The sequence below is a fragment of the Dicentrarchus labrax genome, unplaced genomic scaffold, assembly GCF_905237075.1.
Source record: "Dicentrarchus labrax unplaced genomic scaffold, dlabrax2021, whole genome shotgun sequence".
In the NCBI taxonomy this organism is placed as follows: domain Eukaryota; kingdom Metazoa; phylum Chordata; class Actinopteri; family Moronidae; genus Dicentrarchus; species Dicentrarchus labrax.
Genome location: NW_026136715.1, coordinates 17,975,995 through 18,001,010, shown reverse-complemented (window position 1 = coordinate 18,001,010; position 25,016 = coordinate 17,975,995). Strand labels below are relative to the sequence as shown.

The 25,016-nt window shown below is 40.2% G+C and overlaps 3 protein-coding genes across 3 annotated transcripts; all 3 read left to right on the top strand.

Annotated features, from left to right (window-relative positions):
- The first annotated feature begins 1,212 nt into the window (after positions 1-1,212).
- On the top strand, positions 1,213-11,337 carry exosc10 (exosome component 10). The gene is made up of 25 exons (XM_051425320.1): positions 1,213-1,395; positions 2,156-2,292; positions 2,762-2,885; positions 2,970-3,074; positions 3,259-3,418; positions 3,529-3,637; positions 3,724-3,799; positions 3,882-3,992; positions 4,183-4,326; positions 5,438-5,628; positions 5,803-5,959; positions 6,151-6,299; positions 6,480-6,530; positions 6,656-6,767; positions 6,891-6,938; positions 7,044-7,119; positions 7,278-7,387; positions 7,480-7,572; positions 7,660-7,728; positions 7,833-7,938; positions 8,018-8,091; positions 10,420-10,600; positions 10,729-10,793; positions 10,931-11,007; positions 11,098-11,337. Exons 1-25 carry the CDS (start codon positions 1,270-1,272, stop codon positions 11,126-11,128), a joined length of 2,682 nt encoding a protein of 893 aa, XP_051281280.1. The 5' UTR covers positions 1,213-1,269; the 3' UTR covers positions 11,129-11,337.
- Positions 11,338-15,835: 4,498 nt separating this feature from the next.
- On the top strand, positions 15,836-19,159 carry srm (spermidine synthase). The gene is made up of 8 exons (XM_051425731.1): positions 15,836-16,044; positions 16,516-16,636; positions 16,739-16,831; positions 16,933-17,086; positions 17,184-17,267; positions 17,509-17,654; positions 17,839-17,961; positions 18,066-19,159. The coding sequence occupies exons 1-8, from the start codon at positions 15,914-15,916 to the stop codon at positions 18,081-18,083; spliced, it is 870 nt and encodes a 289-aa protein (XP_051281691.1). The 5' UTR covers positions 15,836-15,913; the 3' UTR covers positions 18,084-19,159.
- Positions 19,160-21,896: 2,737 nt separating this feature from the next.
- sst7 (somatostatin family member 7) lies at positions 21,897-23,065 on the top strand. Its single transcript, XM_051424970.1, has 2 exons — positions 21,897-22,225; positions 22,598-23,065. Exons 1-2 carry the CDS (start codon positions 22,121-22,123, stop codon positions 22,823-22,825), a joined length of 333 nt encoding a protein of 110 aa, XP_051280930.1. The 5' UTR covers positions 21,897-22,120; the 3' UTR covers positions 22,826-23,065.
- The last annotated feature ends 1,951 nt before the right edge of the window (positions 23,066-25,016 follow it).

Here is a 25,016-nt window from a genome sequence, read left to right as displayed (position 1 = left end):
TTTTACTGCAGGAGGAATTTGAGTGGTGCTGTGGGGCACCATCAAAGCTATAAAATGCATAATATTATGGAAAAAGCATATAAATGAGAGTAAATGGCAGCAGTAATGCCCTATTCAGTGGATAAAGAACAGATATGCAAAGGTTTTTTGCTGCACATACTAATTGTTTCATATAATAAGGACTACCATCACAGATAGTCTAATGTTTTGAATACTAACATCTCATGCAATATCTACAAGAAGATCTAAAACTAACATGTATCAAGCAGTTGGCAGTGTTCTGTGGCTTTCTCAAAGAATACTGATTCATTTCTTTTGATTATTAGAGCGTGCATCTGCTGAGGTTTAGATACCTTCCACTAAAAACAAAGGAATGACATGGAAAGCTGCTGTGAAATATTGATTGAGCCAGTGTTGCAGAGATGCTTTTAAGATAATAAGAGGGAGAGGACCCTGTGAAGAGATCAATAGGAAGGGGAAGTGAAGAAAAGAGAGGTTTCTCCCAACACACCCGCAGATCATCCGTAATGAGCTGGTGTGTCAATACTTCGGCAATGGCTCTTCACATGCTATTGACCACTGAATCACAGCACTAGGTTCCTTTTTACAACAGACACTGTAGGAAGGGATCTATGATTTTTATACCCACAGTATCACTTTTTAGTATTGCTGAAAACTGCAAAATGCTTTGGATTTCAGATAAGGTTTAGATAGCTCTTACACAAATATTGGATAAGACATGATTGGTGTGTATTATTTCTCCCCACATCTCTGCAACAGTCCAGATGCTGTAGCTTTGTCACTGCAGATTGCAAATGTCAATACTGCCCCCTCATGGTACTGGCATCCTGGTGCAGCACCCCACGGGTGAGTCAATACAGGGGGAGATAAGGCTGTGTCCGCAATGTCCCTGCATTGAGTGGGTAGCCTACATTGACGACCAGAGCCAAGCTATGCAGTGGAACAATGACAAGATTCTGTGGGGTAATAAATGAATTAAAACAAAGAAAACCCTAAAATGTCGCAGTCATATAACATAAAAGTTTTACATTTCAGGATTAAATTCAATCATCATTTTTCTGTGCATTATGTATGATCATGCAGCAATATTTCCAATAAGACCTCAATAAATTGTAGAAAATATAGCTCCACTCCAGGCCGTTAGGTGGCGCTGTCTCCCCCAGCTCCCCCCAGACCTGCTCAGAAGAAAACATTGAGGAAAATAGGGCTGCTTCCTGCGGCTCACACATGTACACAGTATCAAACTAGATGATGGCTTCTTCAAAGAGTAATCAGTCCTCAAACAGTCGCCTTCAAGACATGAATTCAGACACTAACGACGACGAGAATGGCGAGTTGTGTCCCGGTTTTAAAGACGTGGATGCTTTTGTTAAAGTAAGCAAACTAGCTCACCTGGAGTTGTTGAGTTCAGGCTAGCAGTCAGATGGGCAACGTGGATGTGCCTGTTGGCTACGAGCTGTAATCACAATTTAAGTTAGGTATTGGTATAAAACACGCACAGCTATCTGGTGACATGACATCTGATTTGGTGTTTACTTCCATGTAATTGTCGAGGGAATGGTCGATATTACGAGAGCTGAGCCTCTTTGCTGTGCTAGTTAGTTAGCTTTAAAATATGTGCGCGATAGCTAACTGTTAATGTTTTCATGCACGTTTCATGTGTGGCTGCAAGTATGTTTGCACTTTCGACTTATCTATCGATTGTGTAGATGAATGCTTTCGTCAAAACTATTGACATATGACATATTAGCGTTTTAAAATCGATCACTTACTTAGGAACAACGATCCCAAAGCTCAGAGCTATAGCTAGCTGAAGTGATGGCGAAGAAGTTTGGAGAAATGAAAACAAATGTGAACATTTTTAGAGGCTGTCACCAGCTAGCCAGTTAGATAGTTGTTCTTTGTAGTTTGTTAAATAGCTAAAACAAGTTATTATCCGAAATGTTATTGATACATTTCCAGTCATTCCATTAGGGTAAACTATGTAAGTATCCATGTTTCACTGTGTAGGAGTAACAACCTTGTGTTTAATCCCCCACTGTGACATTAGACATTACATTGTTGTTACATTGATTAGATTAAAAGACCCTTTAGAAAGTGTTGACTTACAGCTCAGCCTGTCTCTCCTCTGCAGTATGGATTGGGTGCTGTATTGTCCGCCACCAAAGCGTCCGCCGCCTTGCCTCAAGCTGGAGATGAGTATGATTTCTACCGGAGCTTCCCTGGCTTCCAGGAGTTCTGTGAAAGTCAGGGAGATAAGCTCTTGCACTGGTGAGTATATGTTATGTTGCTGCCTTCCTTTGAGTTTGGGCTCAGTCAGATGTGCACCAGTCTCCCCGCCACCTTCAAGGCCATGAAACTCAACAAATTCAACAATGTGGTTGCTCTTTCGTAAGCAGCTGTGGACCTCCAGTGCATTTGCAAGTCAAAGTTCATATTTGTTGAATGTAGATATGAATTTGCACTGCTTGGCCAATAGTACGCTACCAGACCACACAATGCAACATCACTCTGATATACAATCCTGATTTCCTGATTACCCTTGTCAGACCCATGACATCACATCCTGTTTGATGCTGAGATCGAGGCAATTTAAGTCTGACTGAGCCTTTGCTCAGAACCAAGGAGATAAGCTTATCTTGGTTACTCAGCCAACACAAGAGTGGTTTGGCTGAGTAACCTGCCACTTTCTGTTTCTCAATAATAGAATAATATTCTTGTCACTGTGTCCCTGTGTTAGCATGAGTCAGATAATGCAGCACCACGGCTGCAGATCCCACATGAGAGACCGGAACAAGCTGACAGGACAGGAGGAGAGGTTTGACTTGGTTGTGGACTCTAACGACGTTATCCTCGAAAGAGTGGTATGACCTATGGCTTTGGTGTTATACAATTTTCTCCATGAAAAAGGTTGAGAAACCAACCAAGCTCTTGTATCTGATTTCCAGGGGATTCTTCTTGATGAAGCTGATGGGGTGAACAGGAGCCAGCAGCCTGTCATGCCTGCAGGATTTCAGCCTCCCAAGATCGTGGTTTCCAGCTGGAATCGCAAGGTTTGGCTAATTAACCTCTCAGCTCTCATACTGCAGATGCCAGGTTTTTTTTGTGCCGCATTCAAGCTGAAACTTCATGTGCCATTCAAGCATCTAAAGCCCTAGCCCCGTTTTTTTGGAACACTTGCTAAATAGTCATACCAGCACTTCACACGTTGTGGTAAACAATGCTTTCATTGATCAGGGTACAGGTTCTGGCAGTCGTTCTGAGATGTTCCGACTGCTCCACGCCAAGAATGTTACGAGGCCTCAGCTGAAATTCAAGGAAAAAGTTGACAACAGCAACACACCATTTATTCCCAAGATCTTCATCAAGCCCAACGCAACGAAGCCTCTTCCTTCTTGTAAGACTCATGTTTTTTCCCCATTTATTTTTTTCATAACATTCACTGCACCTATAAATTTAACTCTTTAACATCTCTAACATATTAGCTCTCGTGCTCTCCAATCATAGATTTCACCAACAAACAAATCCGTAAAGAGAGACCCGAGGACCTTGATGTCCCGGCTGCCCTCGCTGACTTCATTCACCAACAGAGAACTCAGGAACATGTTGAAGACATGTAAGACTTTTCCTTTATGTAATACTAACAATTTGTCTTTTCCTATTTCTATCATCCATCTAAGTGTCTGATTTTGATCCTTGTAGGTTTGCACACCCATACCAATATGAATTGGACCATCTTACAATACCAGAAAGCTTTCTGTGTAAGCCAGTGGCACAGGTGAATTCTAGTGATCCTACAATATGATCTTCTGATTGTTGGTTTGCCTCTCCTAAATCTGTCGCTTGTGGATTACTTTTAGATGTACAAACCAATGGATGAGACCAGGTGCTCCTTCATTGACACACTGGAGGATCTGGTGGCTCTGAATGAGAAGCTCTGCAAATTGTCTGAATTTGCAGTGGACCTTGAGGTATGGGATTAGGAACAGTTCTTGGATGTACAGGGGGGTGGGCATCAGTATCAGTACTACAGCCAAGCAACACATAGTGCCTTTTGTAAGGAAGGCACTGATTTAATTCTGTGGTAAATTTTGAGACTGTTATTAAAAACCTGTAGGTCCTTGTGTTTTAAGCAGAGGTTTTGTTTGTTTGCCATCGCAGCACCACTCCTACAGGAGTTTCCTCGGCCTCACCTCGCTGATGCAGATCTCCACCCGAGAGGAAGACTTCATCATCGACACCTTGGAGCTCCGCAGCGAGATCTACATCCTAAACGAGGCATTCACTGACCCGGCTATTGTCAAGGTAATGGAACCGCTCCAGAGATCCTGTATCGTGTATCTTGTTCTACAGCTTTTACTGTCTAAAGGGAAGATGAGATTACGTGTCTGATCAGATTGGTTTTCCAAAAATGGGGAACTGCGCAGTGTGTGTGGAACGGAAGTTTTCTTTCCGTTTTATCGTTGGTTTCCTCTGTTTTTGCCAACATTCTTTTGTGCTTTCTATTATAATTAAACAATTTATTCAGCAGCCTCATCAGGATATGGCAACACTTTACAACAGAAGGCACAGAGTAACCACGCCAAAGATTTGAAATGGCACATATTACATTAACTAAACCGCTTGTCTGGAAATAAGATGTACTGTATGTTAAATTACAACTGCCAGTTGTAGACATCCATTAGATTTTGCAGCGCTACCTCCTCACTCAACTCTGACCAAGTGGACATACCTACTGCATGTCCAAAACAAGGAGTTTTACATTGCTGTGGACAGTTATAGGAACTTCTTGTGCAATCCCTTTGGGTTTTACTTCTAAATAAAAGGTATAAGGATAGGATAAGGTATTTAAGGAAAAACTGCGTGGCAGTCTGACTTTCTGCTTTGCAAAGCTGTGTCATCATATTCCCAAATCTCAGCAATTAAAATGGCCTTAAAATAGCCTCTAGATAATTAATTTTTTTAAGCATATGAAATTAGGAGGGCTCAGACTACTTTATGAACTGGTTGAATCTGAACCATCCAAAGTAACCTGGAGAAGAAAATCTCCACCTGTGTAGTAATATTAAGTTTGTAAACTCATAATCTTGAAAACTTGGAGTTGTCTCAGCACCTCACAGTTTTCAAACATGTTTAATAAAGTTGGCGGGTGTCCTCTGGTGTGTGGGAGCCACCATGACTCATGCACCGTAGGATTCCTGTGAAAAAGTGCGGTGCGTGGGCTTGAACTACTGAGAGAGGTTGAAAATAATCCAAATGGAAAAATGTCACATGGTGTGTCCCCAGTTTTTAATCTTTTTGGTTGAAGTATCTTCTCTAGCAAAGCAAGTCAAATTTCTTTTTTTATTGTATATATGTATGTGGGTACCTCACCTTTAGAGGTTTCAGCTGAATGTGCTTTCTTTCCTGGTTTCAGGTATTTCACGGCTCCGACTCTGACATTGAGTGGCTCCAGAGGGACTTCGGCTTGTATGTCGTCAACCTGTTTGACACGCATCAGGCCAGCCGAGCTCTGAACCTGGCTAGACATTCCCTCGACCACCTGCTCAAACACTTCTGCAATGTGGACTCAGACAAACGCTACCAGCTGGCTGACTGGAGGATCCGGTATGTGTTCCGTTTGATGCTTATTATTGTATAGGTTTAACTGTGGGATGGAGTTCTTTTTAATCTCTTATCAGTAAACCCCACCATGCATTTCAAATTGTTTGTAACTTAGAATACTATTATTGACTTTTTGGCCAGTTGAAGTAAATACTTTCCTGTAATCTGGCCCTTTAGCCCTTTGCCAGATGAGATGTTGAAGTATGCCCGGACAGACACCCACTACCTCCTTTACATCTTCGACTGTGTGAGGGCGCAGCTGTTGGACTTCAACCATGGGCAGCCTGGCCTTCTGCAGAGTGTCTGGAACAAAAGCAAAGACATTTCTCTGAAGGTGACCACAAATCTCGCTTCATACATCATGAAGATTAAAGTGGCACTTAAAAATCAACCTTTATACTCCTTCTCCATCCAGTAGTTTAATGGTTTCTTTATTGCTTTCATATTTCTACATTTCCACGCTATAATCTTGTGCATTTTCCGACATTTGTCGCAATTCACCGTGTGCTCACCCCCTCCATACAGAAATATATGAAGCCTATATACACAGAGGAGTCATATCTGGAGCTGCAGAGGAAGCAGAAAAGGTCTTTTAACACCCAGCAGCTCACTGCCTTCAGACTGCTGTTTGCCTGGAGGGACAAGCTGGCCAGGCAGGAAGATGAAAGCACCGGGTAGGCTGTTTGGAAATGGATGGACTTGCTGTTCTGGAAAACTGCTAGGGCTGTTTTCCTATTTATAGTTTGTACCCAGCCAGATTTTGCCATCCCCTGCTTTCAGAATAATTCATAACGTTTCGATATCTGTGTTAATATGTTTAAATATTGTGTTATTTGTTTATTTGTGTGTTTTAGATACGTCCTGCCTACCCATATGATGATCAAGATATCTGAGGAGCTGCCCAAGTAAGATGATCAGATTTCCCTCTTTTGATTTGTTTTTTAGTGTTGGTGGTTCTCACCTCAGTGCAGGTGAATTTAGTGTTTTTATTCATAACCTGCAGCACAGTATTGCGTCTTTATCTTCCCAGAGAGCCTCAGGGCATTATTGCCTGCTGTAACCCGGTACCCCCTCTGGTGAGGCAGCAGGTCAATGAGCTCCATTTGCTAGTGCAGCAAGCTAGGGAAATGCCTCTCCTTAAGGTGAGCTGAGGGATATGATGTTTTTTTTTTTTTGTTATGCAATTTCAGTGTTTGTTTTGTTAAGTCACTTGTTAGTGAAGGCCCCCAAATCAATCATTGCAATGTTTTCTACATTTCACACAGGCTGAGATTGCAGCTCAAAAGAAGAAGGGACTCACACCCATAAAAAAGGTTTGTCAAAAACTGATTAAACCAGATTTTTTTTTTTGTTTTTGCATTCAGTAACAAACCATGACTGGAGTAAAATAAATGTGATCTTGTATTTGAACTTTCCAGCCAGAAGTCCTGTTATTTGGTCCTCATGATACATCCAGGGTCTCTGAGAGTGACCTCCACCCCTTTTCTCCTGATGGTAAGCTTGATCCTCGTACATGCATTATCCTGGAAATTTAATATTTCAGTCACAATAATATTTAAGTTCAACCAAGTTCCACTTTGTTTGTCTGTGACGGGGGGCACACCATAAACGGTTTGAGAAGCACTGCCTTAAACAAATGTATTTATTTTCAGAACTGCCTGTGAAACAAGGGATGCTCTTCTCAGATGATGAGCACAAAATGGATGTTGATGTACAGAAAACAAGTGGCCTTGTGGCAACAGCTAAAATCACACTGTTTGAGGTAGAGATCGTCTTTTAGTTGACTTTATTCAGCCAGTCGATTTTATATGCAATAGTGCGAACTAATGTGAGAACTCTGATTCCTTTTTGAAGGAGCTTGAAACACAGAATGACCAAGAGCCCCTCCCTGTGCCTCAAATGAAAGCCAGACGTATCATTGAGTCTTTTGAAAACCCTTTCAGAATGGTGAGCTACGACCAGTGATCAACCCTCAGTATTGTTTGCTTTTTATTCAACTGGACACGCAGTATTCCATCTTCTTTGTCATTTCAGTATTTACCCTCCAGCAATGTGCGCGTCAACAAGAATGCCAAGTTTGACCCATCCTCAAAAATATTTGAGGTATTCAAAGAGCTACGTACAGTCATGCATATCCAGACTTATTCGTGTTGTCCTCTCTGCCACGTGTCTTCAACGTTAATAGCTGTACCGTCTCATGTTCACAGATTAGCAAGAGATGGAAACTGCAGAGTATCGAGCAGCAACAGAAGGAGTTGGAGGCCAAGAGGAAAGCCAAAGAAGAAGCAAAGGAACACATAAAGAAAGTGGCAGGTAACGGAGTCGAACCTGCTCTAAATTGAAACATTTAAAAGCAATGCTCCTCATCATATTTTAATGTTGATTTCCACAGAGGAAAGAACCAAAGCTAAGCAGAGCTACCAGGAGTCTCTTCAGAACGTTGCCACTGTTCGCCAGCAAGCAGCGGTGAGTCATTTGCACTCTTGTCCTTCCTTTTTTCTCTGTCCCACTTTAGATAGGCTTTGCACTCTGTCAACTTCACTTTTGATGTCCCTGTTGGGAAAGTACAAATTCATGAAAAACATGAATTATATTCACCCAAGAGCCTGACACAGCATATTAAAGATAGTGCTTTAATAGCCAGTTTAACCCTCTGCAGTGCCCCCCATTTTCTAGAGACATGGCTGAGATTTCAGCACATAAATGTGGTGACTCACAAGCAAGTGAACCATGGCTGTCAGTCTGCAGCACCGGCATGTTAGTGGCCTTTTAATATTTATATCCATCACATGATGTGCCAGGGGAAGAAGAACACACAGCGTGGGATTGGAGCATTAGAGACACATCCTCCACTCATCAAACGCTTCTCTTTCCTCCTGGGGAACAACAATAGCTACTGTCTGCTGAAAAGCTCACTGTCTGTTAGCTCTATCTCTCTGGGGTATTGCCTGGCACCCCCTGGCTTGGTTACTATTACGTGCTCTTGCCACCATATGGTGTTTCCTCTCTGTTTTAAATGCTCAGTTAGACAATAGTCTCTGTACTTCATCTTCTATCCATGCAGTCCAAGAGAACAGAGATAAAGGTCACCGCCGTCTGACTCTGACTTCTGTCCCTGCTTCCCCCTCTCTGCCTTTCACTGTGTGAGCCTTCAGCCATCAATCGTCGGTGTGCAACACAATGATCCGTTGTGTGATGACGGCTTAAGTGAAAAGTTGTTTTTTTTAAGGCGCACCCTGCTGAAACCGGCAAATAACCACGTTGGCACCGTCTGGTGGCATGCATTATAGTCAAAGATGTTGGCAGCGACACTTGAAACCAACACTCGTCAACCTGCCAACTGCAGGCAAGTATTGGCTCTGCTGGCTAACTGTCAGATTCAGCCAGTACTTTGGCAGTGAAGTTCTCTCGTCTCATTTCAGTTTGAAAGAAAGCTTTGTGGTTTTCCAAAGCTCATACTGCACTGATATTATAATTGACATCATCATGGGTGTATGCTGTGATTGGGCTCCAACATCACTGGTTAGTGACAGTTAATCAAAAAGTGATTAACTGTTCAGGTCAAATTAATCATGGCCGGTAAGTGAATCAGAAATGATCACAGGGAAATAAGATTGCAAGAAAACGTGATTTGTCAGGACGTTGGAGGTGTAGCCATAACAATTCTTTAGCAAATTAATGTGATTAATTAGAACAAGTGACATAAATAAAAATCAATAACATCCTCTATTCAAACTCATAAATAAGGATGATAAACTTTTCTATTTGGATCAAATGTTTTCAGTTTGAAGCCTCAGTTGGCAGCGTTTTAACTGCAAAGCACTCCTGAAGGTGAAACCTCTGTGAGGTGACACTGATGCTGTCATTCACACCTTGTGCTGTGATTGTGGTTTAATAATGTAAAGCTATTTTGACATATCCAACCTTGAGGAAAACCAGGCTTATGCAAACAGGGGACAGCAGAATAGCTACAAGATGAGTCAAGACCATTTTTAAAGGGTTTTTTGTTTAAACATGAGGAAAGATCAGTGGTAGATTCTGGGATATCAGCATTAAGCTGCAGCTTCATCCACTAACCTACTGGCTGGATATCGACTGTAGAACTAAATTTTTAACTTAACTAAGCACAGACTTCAAAAATTTTTTTCAAAGTTGTGTAAAAGTAAAATGTTAATGTATCGTTATATAATAATATTGTAGTGTTTTTTTAAACCACACAGCACTCAGCTTGTTTTACAGTGTTAAAGAGATCATAACTTTAGTCTCATCTTAAAAGACTAATTACACAACTTCCTGAACGACATTGTTGAACTGATTCATACAGGTTAAAGGGGTTTTATGTGCGTGTATGAAGATGTGAAACAGTGTGTTTAGATTCAGTTAACAGAGGTGTAATAATTTATTGTTGAGTTAGTAGCAAAAAGTTGGACTTTTTTCATCTCTAATGAATCAATATAATTTTGACTTGAGTAGGTCTCAATTCAATTCTTTCCATACAGTATGGAATTGTTGAATGGGGTACAAAGAAAAAAATGGGGCTAAGTATGCAACAAATTCCCTTTAATTCTTTAAATATTACTTTGATTTCTGTTCTTTTATACAATTTAATGGTTATCAAAAAACAATCACAAAAAGATAACTGATTACTTGTACAATAGAACTGCACACACATCCTGGCAGTCCTCCAATGTTCAGTGTCTTGTTAGTTAAACAAGAATATACACAGAATACATTCATTAAAATGTTTGCTCTAAATGTTGAACAGAATATAACGTTGCTGACCAATTTCATTAGGAATCTGAAAAGGGCGGCGGAAAGAAAAGAGAGAGGGTTGTCAGTGAGGTTGGAGAGTCGACTCCCAAACCAAGTAAGAAGCTGATGAAATCTGCAGAGAAGCCCCAGAAGACAGAACCCCCTCCCCAAGACAGCTTCAAGCCCTTCGACTACAGTCAGTCAGACCTCAAAGTCTTTGCTGGTAAGAATAATTGATTCTGTTGTTTATTTCATCACATGGGATAGTTCACCACTTACTTCACATTCAGTTACAGTTGTTGTACATGATGAGAATTTATTCAAATCAGTGCCACTGCTATGTTTTTACAGGTAACAAAGCAAAGGACAACACACAGTTTGATCCAAACCGGCAAACCCATGGTTTTAAGAAAAAGGTATTTGTTTGTTCATTATTTGTTTATTGAACAATATATTTTTTGGGGTGAAAAACAAACACCAGAATAAAAGGCTGTTTTATTACATTAAAAATGTGTTTTTTGTACTTGATGAATTTAAATCTTTTGTGCAACAGAGGGGTGCCAGGGGACAAAAATCCAATATTGGAGCTGCAGGCAGAAGTATGTCATACCTGGCTGGAAAATCTGATAGGTAAACATAACAATATACAATACAAGGGTGTTTATGTGCAATCTCAAACATCTCAGTGTATTAACCGTTGTGTCTTTTTATTCTCTGCAGAGGATTCCGGCATAACTGGCCCAAAAGATAAACTCTCTTCGATGCTATTTTCTGTGTTATTTTTAAGAAAGCTTTTCATCCTACAGAAACAATTTTTTTTTTTCCAATGCTAATGAAGTTCAGTATTTCAATATTTGATGAATTTCAAAGTGTATTTTTTTTCCCCATCTGTGGAACAGTTTACTTTGTAAATATGTGGGCACACAGACCTCTTTATTAAAATGATTTTAGAGGAAAAAAGGTTCTTGTTCTTTTTATATCATTTATGTGGAGCACTATCATTCAGTATCATAATCAGACCTTTCTTCGGGCTATCAACACTGATATTAAGATGATGGGTAACATTTTAGTTAATAAAAAATAATAAAATGTGAAATGATAGCAAGGAAACTTAAACTTGGCGTACAGACTCACAAGGTGGCAAATTGACTAAGGTGGGGGGTTTTTTGTCTGTGAATGTGTCAAAAGAATACATTTAAGAAATAACTGGCAATGACTCTTTTGAAGATCTGTGAACTGTGATGTGCTGTGAAGTGAAAATGTTTAGCAAGTCACACAAAGAACTAAAAGTGTTACTGTCTATTTAAAAAGCAGTTCAACCTCCTGTTCTGTGATACTAATATATAATCTTAAAGGTCACCCCACCACCAAAACTTGCATTAAATTGCCAAACATATACATGTCAACGTGACACCCATATGTGACTGCTGAAGATCATGTTCCAAAAGCATGCTGATTAATATGCTGTCATACAGTGGCCGAAAGTAACGTAGTACATTTATTCAAGTACTGAACTATACAATTTTCAGGTACTTTTACTTTACTTACTGTTTTATGCTACATTTCAGAGACATATTGTAATTTTTACTAAACTAAATTTATCTGACAGCAAAAAGTATAGTGTTCTCCACTTCCACCAGTTATAACATTAAAATTCTGAGTATATGTTCCAGCATCAGTAATAAAATGCTTTATATAATAATATAACTCTCTGAAAGGCACCATTCTGCTAAACGAGTATATTTACTTTAATACATTTTGCATTTTGCAGTACTTTTTCCAGCACTGCTGCTATAACAGCCACCACCCAACTTCTAGGGAGGATTTTCTCCTGTTCAGCCACAAGAGCATTAGAGAAGTCAGACACTGATGCTGGGTGATGAGGCCTGGTTTGCATTTGGTGTTTCAGTTTATCCCAAAGGTGTTGGGTGAGTTTGAGGTCAGGGCTTTGTAGGTCAGTCAAGTTCTTTAACACCAAACTCTAAAAAATATATCTGTATAGACCTTGCTTTATGCATGGGAGCATTGTCCTGTTGAACCAGAACAGGGTCGTCTCCAAACCAATGACTAAAAGTTGGAAGAACACTACTGTCTAAAATACTGTAAAATTAAGATCAGCCTTAAAGGACCCGTATGTAGGATTTGGTGGCATCTAGTGGTGAAGTTGCAGTTTGCAAGTATTTGAATCCAGCTCAGCCTTCTAAGTGTGTGAGAGAAACTACGGTGGCGGCAAAAAGCAAGAAAGGCCCTGTCTAGAATCAGTGTTTTTTTGGTCTGATCTGGGCCACTGTAAACATGGTTGAGTCCCTGCTCCCCTGCTTCTAAGGTAACAAAAATCAACAATTATCTTATTTCCAGGTGATTATAAGCTAATGAAAACACATATGAATATAAGATTTAATTTCTGCCAATAGATCCTCCTAAATTTTTACACTGGACCTTTTAAATAAGACCAAAGAGTCTAGTTCAAACTACAAAACACAGCCTTAGACAAAAAGTGCATACAGTAACTATGTCGGTGTATAACATATAAAACAAATACTACCTTAACCTGGGTAATGGGTTCTCAACTTTTATATTTATGTACTTCAGCATGTTAAATATCATATTTGCTGGAGGAAGGTCACCCTGTGCCTTTGTTAGCGTTGTGTTTCACTAATAGGGCAATGGTGCTCATAAAAATATAATTTGAAAAAATAAATTTAAATATATATATATTCTTTCCAAATCTTTCCATGATGGTATAATATTTGCAGTCAAGGGTTAACATCTTGGTTAAAGTGTAATGTAAAAGTTTCAGTAGTTGGACTTTTGGTCTCATTATAGCCAGAAACACACAGCAAACCTTTCCCTAAGAATGGACGCCTAACAGAATATTGTTGGCTCAAAATTGTTCATTATTACATTCTCTGCCCTCTGCAGTTAGGACAAGAGGTTCATCGTGATGAACTGGAAGAGCTTGTGGGGCCACAGTCACAGCAGTGTCTGCTTCTCTGGGATCCTTGGTCACATCCTCAACATTCAGAACTGAAGTAATGACTGGGGGTTCAGCAGGGGGAGTCATGGGAAGTGGTGGAGATGTCTCCGGAAGCAGAGTCTGGTTCTAGGGTAGGTGGAGCCTGCTTTGCTGCATCAGTCTGGCTGAACCATCCTGGGCGCCAGTAATGACAGGAGGTCCATCAGCAGGGGTCACTGGAGGTAATGGTGCTGGAGCCACAACAGTCTGGTTCTCTGGTGGTCTCCTTGCTCATAGCCTCACCATCCAGGACTGATATAGAGACTGGGGATTCAGCAGGAGGAGTCAGAGGAGGTTGTGGAGCTGTTGCCGTAAGAGAGTCTGCTATAAGGCTGCGTATAGAGGAATACTCCTCTGTTTCATCCATGCCGATCTTGGCAGGAGATTCAGGACTTGGAGTCAGAGAAGCAACCAGAGTCTGCTTCTATGGTGGTCTTTGAACTCATATCGTCACCATCCATGACTGATGTAGTGACTGGAGGATCAGAGGAGGTGGTGGGGATGTCACCACTGCAGAGTCTGTCTCCGGGGCGTGCTGCTCTGCTGGTTCAGTCTGGCTGATGGTCAAACCATCCTGCCATCCTGGACAGCAGTGATGGCGGGGGATTCATCAGGAGGGGGAACAGAAGATGACAAAGCTGGAACCACAGCAGAGTCTGTTTCTAGGTTGGGTTTAGAGGCAGACTCTACTGTTTCATCCAGGTCAATATTGGCAGCAAGTTCAGTACTGAAAGGAGTGGGTTGAGGAAACAAGACAGACCGGTTCTCTGTCTTTGTGCAGACCAGGCTTCCCATTCAAAACTTCAGCCTGGGTGTAAATGTTCTGTGCACAATAGTTAGTCCTGTTTGGTTTCTTGAAATACACAGTATTATCATGTTCAGTTTATTCATTCATTACTTGCAGCTTGGTGTGTTGGTTTCAACCTATTTGTTTGTAATGCTCAATTTTGCTGCTAATCAGATTTTTGTTTTTTAACATATATATGTAAATATAGGTAGTTAAAGATAATCATGCAGAGCCGCAATATTACATGTTTAATGTATTTTGCTGTAAGCAGTAGTTTGAAATTCCCAACCATAGTTCTTTCATTTTGTTGCATTCCCACTTGGTGTAGTAAAGGTGCTTCAGTAGCACCACTTTTTGGACAATTGTTATTTTCACGCCACACAGTTTTCCACTGATTAGCCCATGGACCCATGAACCCTTCACAGATTGTTTTACTTGGAATGTGACTACAAAATTCAGTTTCCAATTTATGTGTGGTGATATTTACTCTGTATATGAGTACATGGCCTGCTGCAATATAATATACATTAATTCAGATATACACATCATTTGGCTGACTGTCAACATTTTTTTTAAACACTGAAGCATTTTCAAGCTCAATCAATTCTAGTGACAGTGTTGCAGAGATTAACTTGTAACTTCCCAGAGTCTCACTTACTTAGCTAGTAATTGTGCTTGGCATTCTTCAATCTGCTCAGGAAGTAAGCATCAGCATGTCAGTGTGTAGTTATATCCTGCTATTAAACCGCCACTGCCACACGCCTCCCATTCAGACCTGGAGGACTGATGATAGGCTCTGAGGCCTGTGTGTGTGTGTGTGTGTGTGTGTGAGAGAGAGAGAGGTGTGAAAGAGAGAGAGAGATAGCTATCTATTCATCAAATTATGAGGACAAAAGACTGAACACTGAATACACTGAAGGTACTCACTTCCCATATAAGGGCACAACTTGGTCCCTGCAAGGAAAGATATTTATTCTAAGGTTGGTTTTATGGTGGTTAAGGTTGAGGGGCATGTATTGTAGTGGTTAATGGTGCCTCTAGTGAATTCATGTGGAGGAGATAATATGTATGCATGTGTGCGAAGATGTGAAGTCCTCCAAAAAAAAAATAAAATAAAAATACTTCATACAACCTTTGATGTACATGATCTTCTCACGATCTTCTGTCCTAACTTGTTTTTTGTGTATGTTTGCACACCGTTTCACTAATAACATCATGCAGTATTGTTCATAAACTAATTCAGACTGCACTTAAGCTTGAGTTTAAAAGCTGTAGGAGGATGTTGCATTTTTTAAATTATTATTATTTATTGGTTCTAATTCAAGGGGAGGGCCCAATGAAAATACTGATCACTTTGAAAAAGGCCTCACTTAAAACAAATAAACATCATGGTCGCCCCCACCACTCACTCCCTGATTTCCTGGTCCGCGCAGGCGCAGTGGTGCTACCCCACGGTGTAGCTTCACGTGGGCTACAGCCTCCCTCCAGCTCGAGCTCCAGGGCGGCGCTGGTGGTGTGCAGTCACACAAACTATACACGAGCCGGTCCATCCTGCGACCCCATTGGCTCGCTGTACGGCAAATCATTGACGTCAGCGGCACCCGATTGGCTAACATTTGAGCCATCACGTTCAGCTGTCAGATAACGGTCATGTGTCAGATCTTTGTCGTAAGTAACTCACGTCGCCACACTTACAAACACGTTAGTATTACTTGTGGCCGTCGGCAGCTGACATGGACCACATTAAAGATGGATGGTTTACAGAAATATGCACGTTATGGCCCGGCCAAGCCATGAGCCTGCAGGTAGAAGAGGTCCTCTACAACAAGAAATCCAAATTTCAAGATGTTATGGTTTTTAAGAGGTGAGTACTTTTAGCTACATAACTTGGCTAATGTTGCTAGCTGTTAGCGACTACTGAGAAATGAATGAGCAGACTGAAGCTCCGTGGGTTGAAGTTTCTCCAGCGGCTAGCTCCCTGTGAGTTGTTACGTTTGCCCTCAACTTTTAGCTAGCTCACAAACAAAACTAGCTAGGTGGTGAATTCAATAGAGAGGGGAAGCCAGTGTGGGAACGGTGGTGAGGATAACTCTGGGTCAGTGGATGGGAGCCGTCACCGACACTGACAGGTTAACATGAATCACACTAGCTCTCTTTTCTTGTGTTTTTTTTTTTTTTTTTTTTTTTAAGAATGGTAGCAAATGAATGTGCATGGCCTCTGCTGCTGCATCCTGTTCAGTTTATATAGATCCCACCCGAGCTGTGTAAACATTTGAAAGCTTGAGGGCGTTTAAAGCTTTTCAAATGTGCTTCATACTTTGCTGTCACTTTTCAGTAAAACCTATGGGAATGTGTTGGTGCTGGATGGAGTGATCCAGTGCACAGAGAGAGATGAGTTTGCCTATCAAGAGATGATTGCCAACCTTCCCCTGTGCAGCCACCCCTGCCCCAAGAAGGTACTTCTGAGGTGTATCTGCAGTATGGTTACACTCACAGTGTGAGTTATGGTTCTTGTCTCAACATTCAGCATGTTTCCTTCCATTTTTTTTTTTATACAGGTGCTCATTATTGGCGGTGGCGATGGCGGTGTGCTAAGGGAAGTGGTGAAGAATACGCTGGTGGAGTCTGTGGTCCTGTGTGAAATAGACGAGGTGGGGGCAACAACAGAGAGCTATACTGATTACTGTTGGTTCCTAATACTGCACCTGAGTGACGCCTGCTCATATCAATGTTGGTGTTGTCTGCTGTGTAGGATGTCATTAATGTAGCGAAGAAGTTCCTCCCAGGGATGGCCAAAGGGTTTTTCAGCCCCAAGCTCACCCTCCATGTTGGAGACGGCTTTGAATTCATGAAGCAGAACCAGGATGCCTTTGACGTCATTATAACCGATTCCTCAGACCCTGTCGGTAAGTGCCACTTATATGTTGCATAATTTTTCTTTTGTGCCAACTGTCATAGGTGGTTGGAGGCACTCCTATTTTGACTTCTGTTTTTTGGTTGCAGGCCCTGCTGAGAGTTTGTTCAAGGAGTCTTACTATCAACTGATGAAGGCAGCATTGAGAAACGGTGGAATTCTTTGTTCCCAGGGTAAATGTTATATTTCACCACAATTTTTAGTAAGGAGATGCTTGAGTAGAAGTCACACCTGTGCTACTAAATGATGTCAAGTCTGTCAAAAAATCTGGTTATTATTCATGACTTTTATTAACTCCTCTGTCCCCCATTTATATTGTCTGTCTTCCAACTACTTCAGGATGTAATACCATACCAAAAAAGGCAGACAGGAAATGAACATGCCCTTTCATCTGCTTGTGTGTCATTTTCACAGGAGAGTGTCAATGGCTCCATTTGGAGCTGATAAAGGAGATGCGAACCTTCTGCAAGACCCTATTCCCTGTGGTGGAATATGCCTACAGCACCATACCAACTTATCCCAGTGGCCAAATTGGATTCATGCTCTGCAGTAAAAATCCTGTAAGTGTTCTAGTCATTCTCCATTTGCCGTCTACCACATCCCTGATTGTTGTCAGATTGCCTATGAATGCCACCGTCTTATTGTAAAACGATCCCATAGCACAATAACTTGTCTGCTTTCTTTTTGGTGATTGGTAACGTCCATCAAATGACTGACGTTCCCTCTTCTCTTTTTTTGAATTAGGAAACAAATTTCAAGGACCCAGTGAAATCACTGGCAAAAGAAGAAATGGAAACTATGAACCTTAAATATTACAACCCTGAAATTCACAAAGCATCATTCGTCCTCCCTGAGTTTGCAAGAAAGGTAAATGTTGTTGTTAAAATACATTTTCGTGTATGATTTGTGTGCAATTCAAAACTGCACATATTTGCTACTTTTTCACTCACTGTCTTTTTGATCATTGACAGGTACTCAGTGAAGCATGACCAGCAACAAGACACCACCATGTTCATCTTCTACCTGGCCCTTAGACCACAGATAAACAACCTTGTTCTGCGGCTTCTTCACCTCCTCAACACAGTTCAGCACCACTGAAGAAGAAAGTGGCCTCCTAAAGATTTTGTGGGTGTGGGCAACTAATAATCAGTGGGTGGGAACTTTATACAGATAAAGTGTTCGTATTCACTCTGGTGTTTTCTTTCCTTCCAGTCTTACAGGCTCTCTGTGTTTATTTATTTTTCTGATGTATTTGGTTTTTAATTTTTACTCTGTAATTGTCTTATCAGCTTTTTTTTTTTTTTTTTTTTTTGAAAGAGCAGTTTAATGGGCTGGGCTGAGTGGGAAGAGCATTGCCATCAAACCTGACCTCACTCTGAAACTGTGTACTGTTTATTGGATTCTCTGCATCTATACATTATGCAATATATTACATACCATATAGAGTATGTATATGTAGGTATTGCTGTACTTTTATTTGTAATGTTTAATATCAGTTTGTGCTCATAGGAAAATACACGGTTGCCATTTGTCATGACTGTATATTCAGAATACTAATGTGTCCTGTACACATGAACCCTATAGTGCCTGAAATTGGTTGTTTGTTGTTTAAAAAGAAAACTTGTTGAGTATCTATCATGGCGTACCAGGCAGATAGTGTCCTAGATGAAAGCTCTAGTGTTAAAATAAAATTGGCCCTTCAAAAAATATCACCATTGAAGATTTAATAAGTTTAGTTAATTTAATTGATGCCCAGCTTTGACCATCCATTTGATATGGAAGAGTTTAATGTTATGGTGTTAAATAAAATAAAATCAAGTATGGCATTGGAGCTTTGCAATGCAAGAAATGTTTTTAAAATGTGAATTAATTATGCAATTATAACTTGCAGTATTTGGTATCGACTACCAGTAGTAGACTTGTACTGTAATAAGCCTGTATGCTGACATCTTAAGTTGCTACCTATTAGTTGTAAATCCACATTGAATCTTTGTTGAGAAATGGTGTCATACATGAGCAATGGACTTGTGTTTTTATAAGGACTGTAATAAATTGGTAAAATGGTTATATGAGATCTGTGTGCGTTCAGCCTCTGACGGGTTTACTAACGTCTATGCTTCTTTATTTGCACAAAAGGACAACTAGACGCAGAACTTTTGTTCTGGTTTTAAAATGTGGTACTTAAAAAAACAATATTTGGTCGCAGGAAAAATATCAACCTACTAGTCCAAAACCTGTCTCATAGTTAATAGAGCTAATATTTACCAACTGTAGCATCACTTTCCAACCATATACAGTTTAATGTGTGATGTGTTTCCAGAGCGGTTTCAGCTGCTTATTCACTGCAAATAGGTCTAGGTGCTGGTATGAACAGTACTGTAGTACCAAGGTCCAAGTGCAGTGTTAGTATTCACACACAAGATGGCATCCTTTAACCTGTTATGTATAAGCCAGTTTCACACATTCACACAAGTATACATGAATGCATTTTAATTATGCTGTTCAAATTCAGCAAATGCATATTCAGAGCATATAACTATATATTTTAGGTTGTCTTTGAATTTTAATGAAAAGCCCCTTGGCTCCAGTAAACTGTCCACATCAGTCAGTGTTTTGCGATGTGAAGTGTGACTGTTGCCCCCAGTTGCATCAACTCTAGTTCTTGTTGTGTAAGACTTCAGTCCTCACTGGTTTTCTGTTCAAATGTGACCAACCTGCAACAATGCAGTACATAACTGCGTTACAGTGGCTGTACTCTGGGCTGCACTATAAGGTTGTATAATAGGAAATTAAACATACATCAACTGTCTTACATTAAGTGAAGAATGAGCCATAAATATTAATTTTAATGTGTATGTCTTTATCAATAATATCTGCACTCCAGTTACAGAACTTTGAAGTCAATGTATCACTTGACTTTTTAAATTCTTATGCAAGTCAATAAATGTTTCGGGTGCAGTTAAATAGACAGACACACCCACATGCTCAATAGGTAACACTCCACAGAAAATCCTCAGATGATCTTTCAGTCAATGTTCCTTTGTGATCCCTTTTAGAGAGTTGTTGAGGCAGTGCTGAAGGCCATGCATGAAGTAGATGTGGTGAAAATGGAGACTTTCATGCACATTAATAAGATCTGGGTGCACCTATACCAGTCGTCATGCTGACGATTTTTCACTGTTTGAAGTCTCTTGTAGGCTGGACCTCAGATACTTTTAAGGAGGCCAGTTGTAGATTCTTCAAATGCACTGAATTGATTGCCAATGTATCCGTTTCAGCAGTCAGCTAATCTTTGGAACGGCTCCGGGCCTTCTTCAGATCAGCAGTGTCTGAAGAAAATATCTCAGACACTGTTCAGAATGCACAACGAATCCATTCAAACATATCAACCAAGGCCTACTGGAACATAAGTACTGTATGTTGACTGCCGGTAGCACCGTCTAAAGACGTCACAACAGTAAACTCTGTTAATATGTGCTATTTCAGCAATATATCCTGGAGTTTGAGGGCAGCCCCTCAAACACTTGAAACAAGAATTATGTTGAATGGGGTTTTGCAGTAGGTTGGACATATGTTTTCTTTTTTAAGCTTTAACTACATTTACTGATGTTCAAGCTGCATGCGAAGGCCACACTACTTAGAAATATGACATATAAATGAGTCAGTAAGCTGAAACATATGTTCTTGTATAACCTTCATATTATGTCAGACAAATGCATTCTTATAAGCTAAAACTTGTGTAAAGAATATATGTATTCTGCTTCTTTAATATTTTCAGTTAATGTTATGTAAGTCATATAAACACTGCTCCAAAGAAAACTGTGTAGGAATTGTAAACAGTAATTTACTCACGTTGAATGTACACTGGGAGCCGGAAACAATTTGTCACAACTTGAATTCAAACAGCTTAGCCTATAGTATGAATTTAATTGAACTGCAGCTACAGCCTTTATTGTCTAACTGGAATATATGGAATATATTGTACTTTCACTCCATTTATTTTGTAAATCCAGTTGGATTTAAACAGCTTTTACAACATACATTTTTATTTGACAAGCAGCATTATTTTGGGTCTTTTCCCTAAACTCACAAATTGTTTCAATCTTGAACCAAAGCCCACTGAGTGCCTGGCAGATGGTTAACGTAACACTTAACCAGTGTTAACGTAACACTTAACCATCAGTACAAAAAGTGCTTTTCTTTTTTTTTAACAACTATGTTTACTCCACTAGATTGGCAGTGTTTATTTCCTGAAGACACTTCCTCGAGTCATGGTGAGTGTCAGACAGTTCAATTGTAATCTGCAGGTGTCAGAAAGGCACATAGAAGCACTGTGACAGGAATCAGATGTTGACAGAAGTGCAGTGTGAAACACAATAATCAACGATAAGTCGGCTCGAGGTCCGTTTGTATTTGTTTGATATCATGCAGTTGATGAGTTGTGGAATTGTCTGTCCACCTGCCTGAAGAGGTCTTATTTGAGTTGGCTATCATAACTTGCAATCCATTAGTTAGATGTTGATTTCAGAATCTGGTTTTAGCCCAGTGACGTCGTTGTGTGCTGCAGATGTTCCGGTGAATCAAATGAACACAACCACCTCACAATTTGTCAAAAAGGTTAACTGTTGAACGGTTTCATTTGTTCTGTCCTGAACCCTTCATCTCCCCACCTTTTCCACATTCACGTACACATCCCCCCCCCCAAAACACACGCACACATACACCCTCCGTCATACACCCACCACCCTCCACGTCAGTGGCAGACAGGGGGAGAGGCGTATAAAAGAGTGAGGGACTTTGGAGGTAGAGCAGAAGAATCATCAGTGGTTTCCAAATCTTGAGACCAGCTGCCACCAACTGCGCTGCACTTTTCCACCACTCTCCTCTGGATCTCTGGCTATAGTCTGAGCTGCTCAGACTCACTCTCTCTCTCTCAAACACACACTCACTCACACACTCTTACCTCTGTGAGCCTCCTTCTCCTGTGACTGTAGCTCTGGTCCGTCACCTGCACTCCTGTCACAGCATGCAGCTTCTGGTGGTGTTAGCAGCTCTCATGGGGGTTCTGTTCAGCGTTAGAGCAGCAGCCGTGCTTCCTGTGGAGGATAGGAGCCCCATCCATGTGAACAGGGTGAGGAGCGTGATTTTTATTGTTCATATGTAGTTCATTGCACTTGATTTCAACTGTTATTAAAGGATTTGTCCATTTTTGTTGTTGCAAAAATTGCTTGAATAGTTTGAATTTGAAAAGAATGACTCAACTTCACATCACAATAGCATGTTAAATCAACTAAAATAATATGGATTCTTCTAATTTACATTTACACATTTTTTTTAGAGAAAATGTATTCAGTTTTTAAATCATCCTGTTAATTCATACTGTCTAAAATGAGAAAACTACAAATAAAAATACTTCAGAGTAAGGTTTCTGAAAGAATTTACACATTTTCGACAATCTAGTCTCTGTAATAATATGTTCTCTTCTTTTCTGATTTTTGGTCAGGAGCTGAGCAAAGAACGCAAGGAGTTGATCCTGAAGCTGGTGTCCGGCTTGTTGGATGGAGCTCTTGACACCAACATGCTGCCGGGGGAAGCGGCGCCTGTGGATCTTGAGGAGCCACTGGAGTCTCGTCTGGAGGAGAGGGCTGTCTACAACAGGCTATCGCTGCCTCAGCGTGACCGCAAAGCCCCCTGTAAAAACTTCTTCTGGAAAACTTTCACCTCCTGCTAACAGTGCCCCAATACCACCGGCTCTGCCTGCCTACTGTACTCCTTCCCTCCCAGCTCCACATGAACTGTAGTAGACCTCAGCTGTACATATCATCTACACCTGTCAGACATGCAGCACCGATGGACTTCATTGAGACAGTGTGTCTGTTTGAATATTAATTATTTATGTATCTATTGTTTGTATTTATGTATGTAACAGTTTCTTTCAGGGTCAATAATAAAGCATGGATATACTATTTGAGATGGTAATCACAGTTAATTGTTTTTGTTCGAGAGAGAAAAGGTCAGGTTTTTTCAAATACGCACAATACCACAATATAAATACAAAGTTACATTTCATCCAAAAATAATGGCTGTATTTTCATTGTGGATTGGAACATTTACTACACTAAAATTATGGAAATACAGTATATTAGCTTAAATATTTTTCTAGATCTACTAAAAACCAAGTTGCAGTCCTAAAAGTAGGACTTGTTGCTGTATAACTGTCTTTCTAGTTTATGGATAAATATTTAATATTCTAATGAAGAAACGGAAATTAGAAGTGCCGTAATTGGATCCTTAAAATAAACAGCCTGCTACTAATTTATTTATGAAAACTATAAATTCAAAATAATGTTGTGCCTTAATGGCTTACAAATATAATATATATATAAAAGAGTATGCAATGTGAAAGACCTGTAATGTCATTGTACGTGTTTTATTGGTGATTCATTCTGAATCACAAGTAAAAGGGAAATGCTTCTTATTACAGGTTGTTAAATGTGTCAGTAAGATATGCAAGAAAATAAATCAGAAGCTTTCCACATATTCACCCAGTGCTGTCGGCAGTACATGAAAGGTGGAAACCCTGTTGTACAATCAAACAGTGAAAACAATGACAGGTCTAAAGATCAGTGCTGGTCAGATAAAAGGTGCGTAGTGCTGATATGAATCTGACCTCAGTGTATAATAGTGAAAGGACAGACGAGATTGTTGCTGCATGTTGAGACCATGTGACCCTATCAACCCCTGTTTTTGATTCTCGAGACCCTGCATTGGCTACCCGGTTCTCAATCAGTCACACTACAATTACCACACACTCTCATAGCCCTTCTGACATGTTCGACCAGTGTGATATGTGTGTTTTTTAACCACTTACTGAGGTATAGCGCGGAGAAGGTACTGGCCACAATTAAATATCGACTTTCAAGCCGGGCCCACAGTCCCCATTAGTGAACTGATTTCATGTATTAAATTATATGCAGGTGAAATATCATGCTGTTTGAGCCAGTTCAAATAAGTAGTGTTTTTTATAGTTGTGAATAAATAGCCAATCAAACCACTGAACAAACACGCAAACAAACAACACTCTGCATTGAATAGAGGATTATGGCTGACAATCATAAGAGCACTTTCAGTACATTATTGAATATAATACATATAACAAAAATTTAAAAATATACACCCAGCACTGCAACTTTGATAAGGTCAAGCTACGTGTGGTGTAATTGGGGAAACTGGCAATGCCAAATTGAATCCATGATTAAATCTTGTGCTAATATTGTGCTGAGGAGTTAGCTTATGGATCACAGTTGCACAGCAAAAACTGCTTAGATAAACAGCACAAAGATTTTATTTTATTTTACGGAGCTCTATATTAAAACGGTAGTTCTTGTTAACATCAGTGAATTGAAAATATCTCACTTTAGATCCATAAAAACAAAATATAACTATCCCCTGGTAAATGTTTTGTTTAAAGTTTCCTGCCAGCAGTAATTAAAACCCATTGTTTGGCAGAGGCTTGGCACTCACTTAATGAAAGACAGCAACATGTGTGAATTGTTAAATAACCTACATTAATGTACCACCAGAGTCCACAGAAAATCCTACACAGGCAGAGGAAAGGCAAAGCTCAGAGTAGTTTCCATACACTCTTCTCAACTGTCTCATTATCTTCCTGAACAGGATGAATAGGAGATAATGGCTCATAAATGTGCTTGTTTCACAGGTGCAAAGACAAGAGTTAACATGAGTTCACAGCGCTGATTCAATTACAGGTGGAACATTAGACGCAATAGTGATGTCATTTTTTTCCCTTGATGGTCATTGTATACTTGTTCAAGACAGTTGGAGAGAAAAGCTCCTAAATGATCCATCCTGACAACAAGATCCCCCTGAAAATACCACTTGATGGTGAGTTACAGTTCCAC

Bases quoted from the DNA above. Each gene is read 5' to 3' on its own strand.
- sst7 (XM_051424970.1), top strand. From the start codon at position 22,121: ATGCAGCTTCTGGTGGTGTTAGCAGCTCTCATGGGGGTTCTGTTCAGC. The intron at 22,226-22,597 runs GTGAGGAGCGTG...ATTTTTGGTCAG, and splicing joins GCCCCATCCATGTGAACAGG to GAGCTGAGCAAAGAACGCAA.
- srm (XM_051425731.1), top strand. From the start codon at position 15,914: ATGGACCACATTAAAGATGGATGGTTTACAGAAATATGCACGTTATGG. The intron at 16,637-16,738 runs GTACTTCTGAGG...TTTTTTATACAG, and splicing joins GCCACCCCTGCCCCAAGAAG to GTGCTCATTATTGGCGGTGG. The intron at 17,655-17,838 runs GTAAGTGTTCTA...TTTTTGAATTAG, and splicing joins TGCTCTGCAGTAAAAATCCT to GAAACAAATTTCAAGGACCC.
- exosc10 (XM_051425320.1), top strand. From the start codon at position 1,270: ATGATGGCTTCTTCAAAGAGTAATCAGTCCTCAAACAGTCGCCTTCAA. The intron at 6,768-6,890 runs GTGAGCTGAGGG...CATTTCACACAG, and splicing joins GGGAAATGCCTCTCCTTAAG to GCTGAGATTGCAGCTCAAAA. The intron at 7,120-7,277 runs GTAAGCTTGATC...ATTTATTTTCAG, and splicing joins CCACCCCTTTTCTCCTGATG to AACTGCCTGTGAAACAAGGG.